The 13251-nt window shown below is 48.4% G+C and overlaps 1 protein-coding gene and 1 long non-coding RNA gene across 12 annotated transcripts in view; one reads left to right on the forward strand and one right to left on the reverse strand.

Moving 5' to 3' along the window:
• The window catches only part of CHD6 (chromodomain helicase DNA binding protein 6), a 98290-nt gene that overhangs the window by 36775 nt on the left and 48264 nt on the right, over nt 1-13251 (forward strand). For 8 of the 11 annotated variants that reach the window (XM_068208176.1, XM_068208166.1, XM_068208173.1 and 5 more), the window contains exon 2: nt 5365-5420. The exons of 2 other annotated variants lie outside the window; for them this stretch is intronic. In XM_068208176.1, coding sequence (XP_068064277.1) covers nt 5388-5420 — 33 coding nt within the window. In that variant the 5' untranslated portion in view covers nt 5365-5387. Of the gene's footprint in view, nt 1-5364; nt 5421-12235; nt 12463-13251 lie in introns of those variants that run through there. One more of the 11 variants, XM_068208172.1, reaches the window with a different exon arrangement.
• On the reverse strand, nt 10669-12052 carry LOC137484464 (uncharacterized). Its single transcript, XR_011004884.1, has 2 exons — nt 11796-12052; nt 10669-10790 (listed from the first exon to the last, which is right to left on the reverse strand). It is a non-coding gene; the product is annotated as an uncharacterized lncRNA (long non-coding RNA).

The raw sequence follows: 13251 nt of genomic DNA on the forward strand, positions 1-13251 counted from the left end.
AAATATGGACAATAATATCTGGTAGAAAAGGTTTCAGATCTCAGCTTCAGTCTGCCCTAACTAATGGGACCTCATTAGATAAGTGAATATAAAGCGTCCATTTTGGTTTAGGTCTCTGTTTACTTTTAAATGCTGCAGTACTTAAAAACGTCAAATCAGCACTTCCATGAGTATTCATTTTGCAAAACTAAATATTGGGTAAATGTTGCAGAATAAAACAATAACATTCCTCTGTATAAATTAAATCACACTTTGAAGAAATTAGTAGCCTAGGAGTTATGTACAAAGAAAACCAACAATCATTGTTGGAATGAAATGCAGAATGTTACTGCTGCTCCTGCTGTCTCACATACCTTTGAAATAAATTTAACAAGACCCTTAGAACATATTTATAGGTTTACAAGTCAAGTTTCAGAAAAACCAAATCATGTCAAAGAAGATTCTATAAAGCAATGAAAAGCATATGTACATTTTCCTTATAAGCTTGGGATTTTACTCCTTAAAGTTGTTAAGTTTCTGTATCAGTCTATTTTCAAGGTAACTGTTTATCCTAATAAATTTAGATACATTTCCCCTTTGATTACAAATAAAGCATTGCACCTTCAAGGCATATAATCTTAAACTGTGGTGCCAGGTATGCACAGGTCTCATTGTGCTCATTGTCTCAAACAAGGTGAGCGCAAACATAATAAATCCACTCAGACATGTAAACATTCAACCTGTTATCCAACTGCACAAACACCTTCCTCCTAAACCAAATTAGTACCTCTATGTTTGCTTTCATGAACTTAGAGTGTTCTTTTGGGGACATTTAAAACAGTGTCTTTGAATTCTAAAATGTCATAAATATTAAGAACGTCTACATCTCAGTGAAGTTGCCTTCTGTCTGATGCAGGAAAGCAACAGGAGGCTGTCACAAAGGGACTGGCAATACTATGTATTGCCACCTCTTTTCACTGGACAATTGGTTAGGTCACTAACAGGGTAGATTGAATTTATAACACAGGGTAACTGTTTATAGAAGGTCCATCACTGGGAAATATGAGAGATGTGGTTGAAATTAAAGTATTAAAATATTAGCAATACGGTTGGAATAAAGGCATCACCTTTATTCTTAGCTAGAAAACTTCGTTTAAAGCAACATGCTTGTGTCTTCCCCGCTAAAACTTCAAACATTGCAATCCAGAGATGGCAAGACTGCAATAAATTCTATTTGATCTAATTTTAAACCTGTAATGAATTTTAGTCCTCTATACCAAATATTTGTGTTGTGCAGATAGAAATAAAAATTCAACAATTATTATTTCCTGTGTAATCATCTTATGTTCTGATTCATGGCTTTGGAATACTAAGAATTTTACCAGACCTTTAAGGATAATAACTGTAGGAATTGCATGAATGTAATAGAAAAGGTCGAATTCAAGAACAAAGCAGTCTTTTCTATTCTGGACTTATTTCAAACTTTCATTCTAGGTTTTTATACTTCCACGATTTATAGTTTTTGGACTCCATACTAGGCTATCTTTGTAGGCTGACATTAATTGCAGGGAACATATGGCACACTACAGAGATTTAGAAATCTGTGCTTTGGGATTTACTTTGCATGGTATATTTTTTTTTTCTTGAAGGATTATTTATCAAATTGAAGGTGGCAAAACTAAATGTTATGTTGCCATTTTCCAGAGTTATTACAAAGTATGTCCAGTCAGATATTGGGTTTTATCATCTGTATCTGCATTTGTAAACATCGATACTGTAAGGTGATGAAGTCCAGGTAAATATTACCCTGAATATTGTATGAATAGAGTGTATGTATCAGTATGACTCTTTTTCGGAAACAGTTTACTGTGAAGAGTCAGGGAAAAACATTCCAAACTTCTAAGCTTTATAATAAAGCTTTCCACTTTCAAGCATATTTAATAGTTTCCTTTTGGTGTTGTCTCAATAGCCTTCTAAGCTTTAGAGCTTTATATTGTCAGTCTGGCTGGCTAACTATAGATTTGATAATTGTCATATAAAATAAAAATAGTCAATAGCTCCCATCCTTGAATAAAATATTTGCACAATTTTAAATGACCGAGAAAAAAACTTAATTTAGATTTGGAAATCCCATAACTGAAACTGTAAGATTTTTAGAAGAGAAAAATAAATACCTTAATGCTTTTTTTCCTTTGGAGAGTAAAAACAACCTGAAAAATTACTGTGAGTTCTATACGGAAAAGAATTATTAAATTGAACTACAATCCTTAAATATTACACAGTTTTCTGCTGAAATTCTAACACACATTTGAAAAGGAAAGGATCCGGTGCTGCCAATGAGGACTAAAGCTGTCATAGGTATATACAGAAACTAATATTAGAATGGGTGCTTGTCTCCATGGCAACCATTTGTCCTGTCCAATTCCTGAAAACCTTACCAAAGGAGCTTTTTAATGTGTCTCAATTCCGTGGGTTTGACCTGCATGCTAGGTGTCTGCACGGCCACGGTGAGTGCCTGCAGTGGGCTGTGGTGGCTGGATGGCCCTGCCTGCTGCCCCCCTCAATCTTGGTGTCTCCCCAACACAGCTGTAACCACTCGGCTGTGCTGCTGCCTCTTCTTGCTGCTGCAGGAAGCAGGAATGGGATTGCGGCTGCGGCTGGAGAACCCCCCCTGCCCTGGGGGCCGCGGCCTCGGTGCTGGCTGGGATGGAGACCGCAGTCGCAGCACTGGCTCGTCAGCAGTGGCTGGCTGGAGAGGCGCAGATTGGGGCCGTGCCTACCCCCTAAGCGGCGGTGGCGGCGCAGCCTCGTGACCGCGAAGGTGTGTTGCACGGAGGGCAGGAGAAGGTTGCTGTCCTCTGCTGACTGGGATCCCCTTGTCCCAGTGCAGTGGTGGCTGTTCAGGGCTCCCCAAGATTGCATCACTTGGTGTGGCTGGACCCGCCAGGGTCGAATGGAAAATTGCAGCACAGCGCTGACTCAGTAGCGGAAAAGGTGTCATGTCTTGTGTGTATGTCGAGTCCCTTACCAGTGTGTGTACAAGGGGCGGTTCCAACTCTGGTAGTGGTGATGGCAACGCTTGTGGCACTGGGACTTTGGGATCATCCATCCTGCCGCTACTTCCGGGAAGGACGTTGATATGGCGTCTGGGTATCCGTGGTGATGTATCTCCAGGGTCCGCCCACGAGTCGCAGCAGCTAGTGGGCGTGCCCGGTGGAAGCTGGGTCGTAGGCGCAGTTTTGGACCCCAGCCAGTCAGCCCTGGGAGAAAGTGGTCCAAGTGTGTCTGTGGTGGTGAAGGATGTTTTGGTGTGCGTGCTTGGGGTGGCTGCAGGGCACTTATCTTCTGCGAGGGCCGCATGCCACTGTGGTGCGGCTGTAGAGCCAGCGCAGTCAGGCATGATTGCAGAGTGCTCGCCTGACACAGTGGCACAGCACGGCTCAGCAGAAGATGTCGCTCCGTGACTTGATGTGGCTTCGCAGCGGCTTGACGCACCATCACAGCAACTTGGCTCAGCTGCGGCACTCTCCGCTAGTGAGGTGTCCCGGCATGGGGCGGCTTCGTGGTGTGGCATCACTTGGCAGCACAACGCAGCTGTCTTGCCCATCCTCCTGTCCCACGCACCTGGTGTGGCACGCCTGCCTCCTGCTGCCTCGCCCAGTGCCCTGTCTTTGCTGCATGCACCAGTGGGCGGAGACTGCAGCATCCCCACCACCATCCTTGCATCCCACTTGACTTTTAACTGTCCCAGCAAGTCCAGTAAAACTCTCCAGGGCTTTATAATGTCCATAGTGTCTGTAGCAGTTTCCAGAGCCTCTTCCACAAGTCTCCCATGGCTTTATAACATCCATAACGGCTTCCAGAGCCTGTTCCACAAAATTTGCCCCTTGATCAGATAAAAAGAGGGTCCATACCTTTACCACAGGGTGTTCTTCCACCGAAGCCCATACTCCCATATTTCCTGGCAGCTTCTTCTATTTACAAAGGGTCCGGGCCAATGCTGCTTTCCCCGTTGCTCTTCGCAGCTTTCCACGCTGCTCAAAGCTATACCTGCTGCTCCGCTGGGACTACCACAGCTCTGCCCTCCACTTTCCGCAGCTCTACAGGCTACAGGCAGCTTTCCCGCTTTCCCTGCTGCCCTCTGTCTCCCCGCTCTAACCGTGGCAGCTGTTGTATCCTGTCGGAGGTCACCACTTGTCGCAGTTTTGGAGACAGGCACACCTCAGAACACACCAAAGTTCATGCGACAACAGCCAAAGTTTATTGTTGAGCACCCCCGTTTATAGGGGCTTCAAATATCCTGTGCTTACACACCTGATTGGTTGGGATCTTAGCACCACCCAGCTCACTGGCCAAGGATACGTCTGCATTCATAATTAAATGGCATTGGCTGGGGTCCCCTGTTTGAATTTGAATCCGACCTATCGTTATCATACGCGAGGACTTGTTTACTTCTGTTCTCTAGCGAACTTAGATTGAGTTGGTGTCTGAATCAGAACACTGATTGAGTTGGTGTCTGTTATGGCAAATTTATCTGCGCAACTTCAGACCAGCTGTGGCTGTCACATCATGGTCCTGCATTGCCACAGACCCCTCATTGATCCACTGGGGAGAAAAGTGTGGGGATCTGGTCGCCCCTGGCACTAAGGTGCTGCTAAAAGCTGGACTTGAAACTGCAGGTCCTCTGATCAGGCCTGCTGTGGAGGAGTTGCTTGGAAATGATCCCTCCCTCAGCCCATCCTCTCTGTGGGCTGCAAGGTGGGTGCCACTCATGTGGGGTCCTCCCTGCTGTGGGGGCACAGGCCTGGGGACACAGCCAGCCCGGCCCCAGCACTGCACCTGGGGCTGCTTGTGAGGAGACATGGCTCTTCTCCTCATTGCTTGCCCCATCTTTGTCCCCAAAGCAGCTCTTCCGTGGTCACAGTCATAGGGCTTGCAGCCCACATCAAGTTCCCGCATCCTCTCCTGTCTATTTCTGCTGTCATTGCTGCTTGGCAGAGGCTGGTTTGTTTACTTCCCTCTGCTGCTGCAGGGCTGGCAGCATCCAACAAATCTCTCAGCCGGACCTGAGCTATACCTGGGGCTCTGAGGAGTTCTGTGCAAGCCTCAGACGTGCCGCTTCTTGCCAAGACTGTGGCTGCCATGTTGGTCTTGGCCGGTGGGTTTCAGGCAGCGCTGAGCTGTGGTGATAACTGATTGGGCTCTTGCCGTGGCTCAGCAGAGCAGATGTCCCCAAGCTTGTCCCTGAGAGTTTCATTCTGACAGCTTTGTTGCTCTGAGTAGCCCCGGGGTTGGCTCAGCCTTCTGGAGGGGTGAATGGAAAAATGGAGTGCCTCAGATTCAGCAGTCTCATCATTGTGAATTTTTTTGTGTTGTGTCTTGCAGAAATAACATTCATCCCAGATTTGATGATAATGAAAATACAGAAAAAAGAAAAGCAGGTTTGTGACCCTCTCTCCTTCTCCCAGTTCCGCTGTCAAGGCCTGAGAACCATGTCCCATGTGGAAATTGTTGCAACTGATGTGTGGTGGGAAGGAGGCTGGGCAAGTGTTGTCTTGAATTTCCAGACGGGGTGCAGCTCCGCTCCTTGAAATTTGACCTGAGCTGCACCCCAGAGTGGGTGAGCCTGATGGAACCATTGAACAAGTTGGGGTTTATGTTCAGCAGTGGAATGCTCTTGACTTGGTGCTGCCCCAGTGGAGAAACAGCCTTTCTTTTTGTCTCAAAGGTCCACAGTATTGGTTCTTGCTGTAATCTCATTACAAAACCACGTTTGCTGTGATTGCTGTTACTAACATGATACACCAGGACTAATAACCAGCTGTGAGGTTCAGGAAGATCATGTCTGGGAGCTGTGAGAGCTTGGACGGGGGGAGTTTTCTTCCCTTAATCAGAAGAAATCACGAAGCTGTCATTTCTGGATTGCCGCATTGGATCATAACAGTCTGCTGCTCCCAGAGGAGATTTATGAGCCAGTGGTCTCTGTATTAATTGTGTGCAGGGGAAGAGCCTGACCGTTGGCACTCTGCTGAGGGGAAAGGACCTGTTACATACATGGAGAGCCACTCTGCCTATGGGGCTGAAATATGACCGGAGGTGTAAAACAAACCGGTCTACCTGGCGCTAATTTGTGTCTGTGCTGCTTTTAATGGGAAACCATTAAAGTTAGCACTGAGCGAAGGGATAAATCTGCTTGAGAGCACAAGCCTGTGCCATTTCTAACCAGCTCTGAAGCAACACGTGCTACTCAGGGCACATCACACTGCCATAGCAGGTAAATGGGAGGAGGAAGGGAGGGAAGTGTTTTGAAGAGGTCAGTGTGCTGTTCTGGGCTTGCACCCTGCAGATATTGAAAGGTGTGTGTTCAGAGTACCAGTACTGTAGGAAGTAATGAGTTTAGCAGTGTGTCCTAAAGATACTGTGAAGAAGCAGAGCCAGCCTCAAGGTGAGGAAGAGGAGGAAGGGATCATGGAAGGTCTTGTGTACCAGCATGGCTGGATTGCTCCTGATGGGGCAGAGCAAAGGCCTGGAGGAGAGCAGGATGCTTTGGGGTGTGGGTTGGTGAACTCCCTCCTCTGATAGCAAAGCCCAGGTAAGAAATTCATGCCACTCATTGAGCTAATATAGCAGGTTTGGGTGCTCTGGAAATGGGATTACTGAAATGACATGGGGTTTAAGCACGGCAAAACCATCCTCCCCCACCATTTGGAGATTTTAGAGGGTTCAGCTGAAAATTATTTTCTATAGGTGTTGCTGCAGATAAAATCTGGGAGGGAGATAAAGGCATGTGGTGTGAGCAAGGAGGGGTACAGTTCCAGCTGCTCATCTCCTGAGCTCTCTAAGCCAGCAGCAGTGTAGGACAAACCTTGCAGCATGTCATGGGGTGGGGTGTAGCATTCCCAAATTCAGTGTGTGGAAGAAAGCCTGGCCAAGCAGGGTTCCTGTGGGCATTCTGTGTGCCTGGTTGAGGTGCTGAAGGGGTAGGTGGCTCCCTGTAATGCTCAGATGAACAGCACTGGGGGCAACACTCGCAAGGGATGGCATTCCACATCACTCTGGACACCTGAGCCCAGGAGTGCCCACACCTTGTAAACAGACTTCTCATGGCACCAAGAGGGGCTGTTGCCTTCCATTGAACAGTCTCTCTGTTCAAAAGCATTTTTTTGTGGTTCCAAGGCTCTCAAAAGTCATGTATTTCCCTGCCAGCCTCTCACCTTCAGAAGCTCTGTGTTGGTCATCATATGGATGTAGGATCAGGCCCAAGGATGAAAAGGTTGGCAAAATGCTGGTACTCTTCATATTGGTGAGGGATGGCAGGGGAACTGTCAACTGCCTTTGGGGAAAAAATATTGGATGTGCTCTCTCCTTTCCCTAGCCCTTGGCTGTCCTAGGCCAGTGCTTTGTCTTCCCTATAGCCACTGCTAGTGGATTAGGAAACCTAGGCTGAAGAGATGGGGTCTCAGAGTGGGCTGTCTGGGGAGGAGCTCCTCTGTGCGCTCCCTTGTGCCCCTTGTAGCAGTGGTTCTCTTCCTGTGCAAATTTTGATGGGTTGGGTTACAGAGCACTGCTAACTGGTTCACTCGTCTGCGGGGCTATTGTTGGCAAAAGCAGGGGCTGTGTTTCCACAACTCTTTTTCCTTAGTAGTGCACAAAAAATCTGGTACATTTGTCACCAAGCTGTGACTAACTCGTGAAACCTGTCACTTGTCTCATGACTTACAAGTTTTCATGCCAGGGTGCCTTGTCTGCTGGTGGAGGTGGGACAGGAGTGCCTGGTTACCCCCAAAAGCAATGACAAGTGATGGATTTCATTTGAGGGCTCAGCACCATCATTCCCTGGGCTGTCTCTCTGTCTGTGTACTGCTTGTCTCTGGGCATTGAAGGATCTTCTACTCTTCATTTCTGCCAAACTCTGACTTGTTAAATAACCAGAGAAATAATGAACTAAAATAAATGCAGTTATCCCACAGTGCCTCTAAATCTCCTTATTCTACAGCTATGGAAATGCTCCCATCCTGCATGGACTGTGAGAGCAGAGCAGAATTGCATTGGAGACAGAGATGGAAAGTCCTGTGACCCCTTAGCCTTCTCCTGGAGGGGTCTTCTGACTTTCCTGCCTGGGCTTCCTTCCTGGAAGTGGCAGGAACGGCTAGATCCCCTGCAGTGTGTGGACAGTGGTGAGAGGGAATGGGGAACAGCCCAGGGCTGCAGGTATCATGTGGCTCCTGAATAGCCCTTGCATGAGGGAGGCCCCTGGGAGCGTCTGGGGGAGCTCTGCTTGCATTTGCTTCAAGCACTCACTGCATAAAATGAAGGGTTTTCCTAAATTTTTTGGGTCTGTGTATGTGAAAATGAGCTTTGCTGTCTCACGTACTGCAAATGCAGTTGGGGGTTTTTACCAGAGTTGCCGGAGGCTGGAGCGGGCTCCTGAGCAGTAGGAGCAGCACAGGGGGCAGGGCCATCCAAGCCCGAGGGCACTTGTAGCTCTGTCCCAGGCTGTCTATGGCCTTTTTTTTGTCATGGTGAGACTGTCAGATCTGATGACCCCCCGCCCTCGCCCTCGATGTTGGATGGGTGGAGTAGTTCTGGGTACTCACTCTGTAAGGGTGAAGGGCAGGGCGAGCAGTGAGCTGCCAGTGTGCCTTTCTCCTGCACACACAGCCACAAGGGCTGGGTCTCCCCCAGGCTCCAAGGGCTGCACAGGTTTTTGTCCTGAGTGGAGAGGACAGTGTGGACAGCCCAGGGCAGCAGCACTGCCCTCTGCCCACCCATTCCTTCTGCTAGGGTGGTGGGAACACGTGTGCCCGCTGCCAGGGCTGGCCTTGTCACCAGATGGAGCTTCCTAGCTGTAGTTGTTGAGAGCTGCATTGTGGTGGAGCACTTTGGGAACACAGCCAGGCCCCACCTCCATCGCGCACGCACCTCCATCATCCCATGGTGACTGCAGAGCCTGCTCAGAGACATGATGGAAGGTGGCACTTGTATATTTTTAGCTTCCTGTTGCATTGGATTAAGAGCTGGAAACAAGGGGTGCAGACACTGGGCAACCAGAGCACAACAGCCCATGCTGTAGACACGGCTGGTGGGGATGGGGCTGCTGGAGTGTTTGGCTCACCAGCCTGACAAAACCCTCTGTGTGAAAGGAGCTGCCTGTTGGGCTCTGCAACCAGCTGTGTGGGTAGACTGGGCTAGTGACGGCAGGGAGGGAGAGCTGTGTCATGGTGCCCATCTTGGGCTGCTGTTGGAGTGGCAGGCTGGCTGGTGGCTTCGGTTAGTGCTGAGAGGGGGAGATGGGCAGTGGGGGTGCTGGGCAGCCCCCAGGCATCAGTCTCTGCCTAAAGAGCATGAAAACCTTTGATGACCCCTGCAGTCAGGGTCCCTGTGGACACTCCATATACAGAACAGATCCTTGTGGGGTTTGATACATGCCCTAGACCCAAATGCAGCTTCTGCAGAGCTCTCCTGGCACGCTGCAGGAAAGCTTGGCCAAGAGTGCAGCAAACGGGGCTTGAATGGTCCTAGCAAGGTGGCATGTGCTGCTGGCTGCAGTCACACTGCCTGATGAGTCTGTGGTATGTGGATGTCATCTGAGCCTGGTTGACAGGGGAGGTGGATCTGCTCTTGGTGTTGTGACCATTGGAAGAGCTCATCTGTGGCCTTCTTTCTAGACAGAGCTGCCAGTCAGATCCTGAGGCTGTGGCAGAGCTTTTCCCTGCTGGGAACACTGCTCTTGGAGAGGAAAGCCTGTAGGATTGATTATGGGGTGGGCATGAAGCTTTTGGTCTTTTCTCCTTCCCACATCCAAACTCATGGGAAAGTGCAGGGTTTGCATATGGATCAGGCTCCAACACCCAGCAGTGCAGATGCAACATCTCCTTCATCCCCATCACATCTCCTGGCAGTGCTGGCATGTGACTTCTGCCATGTGGGTCCAGAGGAGCTTCTCTGCTCCTGCCTCTCACAGATTGTTATTATTATTATTATTATTATTATTATTATTATTATTATTATTATTTATTAATTATTAATTATTATTGTTAATTATTATTATTACTGCTGCTGCTGCTGCTAAAAGTGCATAATCTGTGTAAATCAGCGCTTCCTTTATGGGGCGGCAGATGTTGCTTCTTCCCCTCCCCGCCTTCTCTTTGCAGTCCCCTCTTTTCCCTGTGTTCCCTTTGCAGGTACCTGTCGCAGGCAGGTGAGGCTGCAGGTTTTGTCCCTGGCTCACCATAGGCAGTCCCACTAACCTCGCCCTAAGCAGGTATGGGGAAAACACTGCTGAATTTCACTGCTCCTCAGCTCCCATACATGTGCCAAGGGGAGTTTGTAAACTGTCTCTTCACATGCCTGTGCACCCAGCTTTGCTGGGGGGCTTGCAGAGGATCCGGGGTGCTATGTGAGCCTTGTGGGCTGGAGCAGCCAGTGCATCCCACAGGCTCAGCAGTTTGGGAGAGAGGAGGGAGCCCTTTGAGTACCGGGCAGGAGCTGCTTTGCCTCCTACCTCCTGGTGGTGTTTTCCCCCCCACACTGAATAAAAACTTGGCATTCAAGTTGAGACTATAAATGAAACAATTTTAAGTTAAGGAAACACACCACCCCATTAAGGCCCACCCTGACCTTGGCTTTGCCCTAGAATGGGGTCCTACAATTGTAAGTGCACTCTGTTAGCCTCCACAGCTCTCTGGGGAGGTTTTGTACATTTTTTTCTCCTGACCTTCTATTTGTTAGTAGTTAGACACATGGAACAAGACTTCCTGCTCCAGCTGATGCTGAAGGACTGTATGAAGTGTAATTTATAAAAGATTCCTCTGTGAATAAAAAAAAAATTACATAAAAGTGTATTCTGGAAATGTGAAATCATTACAATCATCACCAAAAAAAAGCCAGTTCAGACACAGTGCAAAGGCATAGTTCTAGGGATAAAAAGTGTTCTGGGGAAGCAGAGGCTGCTTGGATTGGTTTACCAGAGGTTCAGAGATGGGCATCATCTACCAAAATCTAGAAGTCATCTTTTTTTCTTCCCCACTCCAAAATACCCAGAAGCAACAAAGCTGCTTGCTTAGGTGGACATGTAAAATGATATGTAGAATGGGCCGTTGAATGGAAAATTATGTTTCTATTTAGTTTAAAAAAGTGATAGTAAGAAAAAAGACGCATACTCTGTGAATTTAAAAGTAACCTTGTAGCAAGGCAGGGCATCACATTAGGAACCACTGAAGGCATGGAGTCTAATAACAAATGTTTTTCCAATTCTCTTAGGATTTAAAAAGTCTTTAAGAGGAGTCACAGAGGAAATATGGTGAGGTCAAGTGAGGGCTCATGGAAACTGAGTGTTGGCAGAACAGCTCAGTCAAATAGGCTCTCTACCCAGATCCATCTCTGATGCCAGAGGCATCTGAGGGTTGCCCTTAAAGGCTGTGACAAAAACATTTTTGAGCAAAGTAACATAAAGCACCTGTTTTGAGGGTCTTTACTCTGGAATTGTGAAGAAACACCATGATTTTTGGGAATTGCTAATAAATAGTGTTGGGTCCATCACCCATTAGGGCCATGGAAGGGGAGAGGGGAGTAAATGTGAAACTAAAGGTCAATAGATTCACTTAGACATTGAGTAAATAGTTAGGACTATAATAATTAAACACTTTGCTTCTGAAAATACTACACTGGTGAATAGTCAACATGACTTTTGCAAAGCAGAGTTAGTCCTTGCAATATCTTGGGGATATTAAAGATAACTGGGTCACAGGGCTGAAGTTGGGCTGGGCTGGTCAAGGCTCGTGGGCTCCCAACCAGCAGCTGAGGAAGTTTCTCACCAAATGCTTGTAAACACATGAAGCATTGTCCTGATGAAAGATCTTTGTGTAAATTAGTTAAATTTAGTTAACTAAATTTAAGTTAACTAAACTAGTTAAAGGCAAGGAAGCCAAATACAGGGAAGATGTTGCTTCTTTCACAGCAGAAATTGGGGAAGAAAGGTGCTGGTTGATTCCCACAGTCATCTGAGATGCTGAAATGGAAATGGAGGCTGAAAAGTTGAGGAAAGTGTCAAGATGCTCCTGCTAAAGTATGGGAGAACTGGCTGTCCCTGCTCCTGGAGGAGACTGTAAAACACTGGCAGAGTTTGGCATCTGCCTACAGGTTTTCCCAGGGTGCATTTCATGGTTTGTAAAGGGAAAAGGAACAGAGCAGAAACCCTCCTGCTGCTGTGTGGTACCTCCTGATGCTACGTGCTTCCTACAGCCACCCCATAGCCAATGGGGTTGGAAGAAGTGCTGAGCAGGATAAGGCAGGTGGCCTGAGAGCTGGCACAGCCTACCTGTGAGGAGAGGGTGACTTGCACCTGTGCCTTAGCTGGGCCAAGAGAGCTCTGCAGGGGGAGGATGGCAAAACTGAATTGTACAGAGCGTGTGACAAGGAGACCCCCTCACACCTTGAGAAGTAGAAGCCACTTAGGAGGGCAGCAGGATTTAACCAAAATTAGTGTTTTCCCCAGTACCTTATGAGTAGTACTGAATGTCCCCAGGTGCATTGGCACGCAGGGTTACAGGTGGGTTCATCGTGGTGTGGGTGCAGCCTGTTGCTGGACCAGCCTGGGCAGATGGTGTACAGAGATACTGCCTGCCCTGCCCCACTCCTGCCCCCTCAGGGTCAGCATTGCCCAGAGCAGCTCCTGGCTGGTCCGGAGCAACCCAGAGCAACCTGCCTTGCCCTGCTGCAGCATGTCCCAGGGCTATGATTTGCCAGGTTTAGGCTCTTGCAGCTACATGTGTTCCTCTCCTGTGAAGGGGGTCTGAGTGTGGTGGTATGTCAGTGCTGGCCATGGCTGCAGACACAGTGACCAGTAGCCCAGCCACAGCAGTGGGCAGCCTGTTTGCTCATGGACACGTGTATCTCAGGCCACTCGGGCCAAGGTTGCTGCTGCAGCAGAGTTCCCTGCAGTGAGTGCTGTGTCCCCATCACTGTGACACCGGCCCTTCAGGCTCTCAGCCTTTGGAAGCAGAGGTGATTTCCCTTGCGGCACAGGGACAGCAGCCGACGTTCCGGCAAGAGCGGCACGGGGACAGTGAGCTCCTGGCTGCCGTGAGGAACCAGCCGGGCTCCTGCAGGTGAAGCAGTGAGGGTGCTTTGGAGCCATGCAGGAGCACAAGCTGGCTCTGCTTTCTTAGGCTTTTCCTGTTGACAAGAAGCCAGGATAAACTGAACCTCATCAAGGGATAGTAGAAAAAACACATTCCCTGGCTCATGGCAGAGTGCCAGTCTCTCGCTGCA

This window comes from Anomalospiza imberbis, chromosome 17, assembly GCF_031753505.1.
Source record: "Anomalospiza imberbis isolate Cuckoo-Finch-1a 21T00152 chromosome 17, ASM3175350v1, whole genome shotgun sequence".
In the NCBI taxonomy this organism is placed as follows: Eukaryota; Metazoa; Chordata; class Aves; order Passeriformes; family Viduidae; genus Anomalospiza; species Anomalospiza imberbis.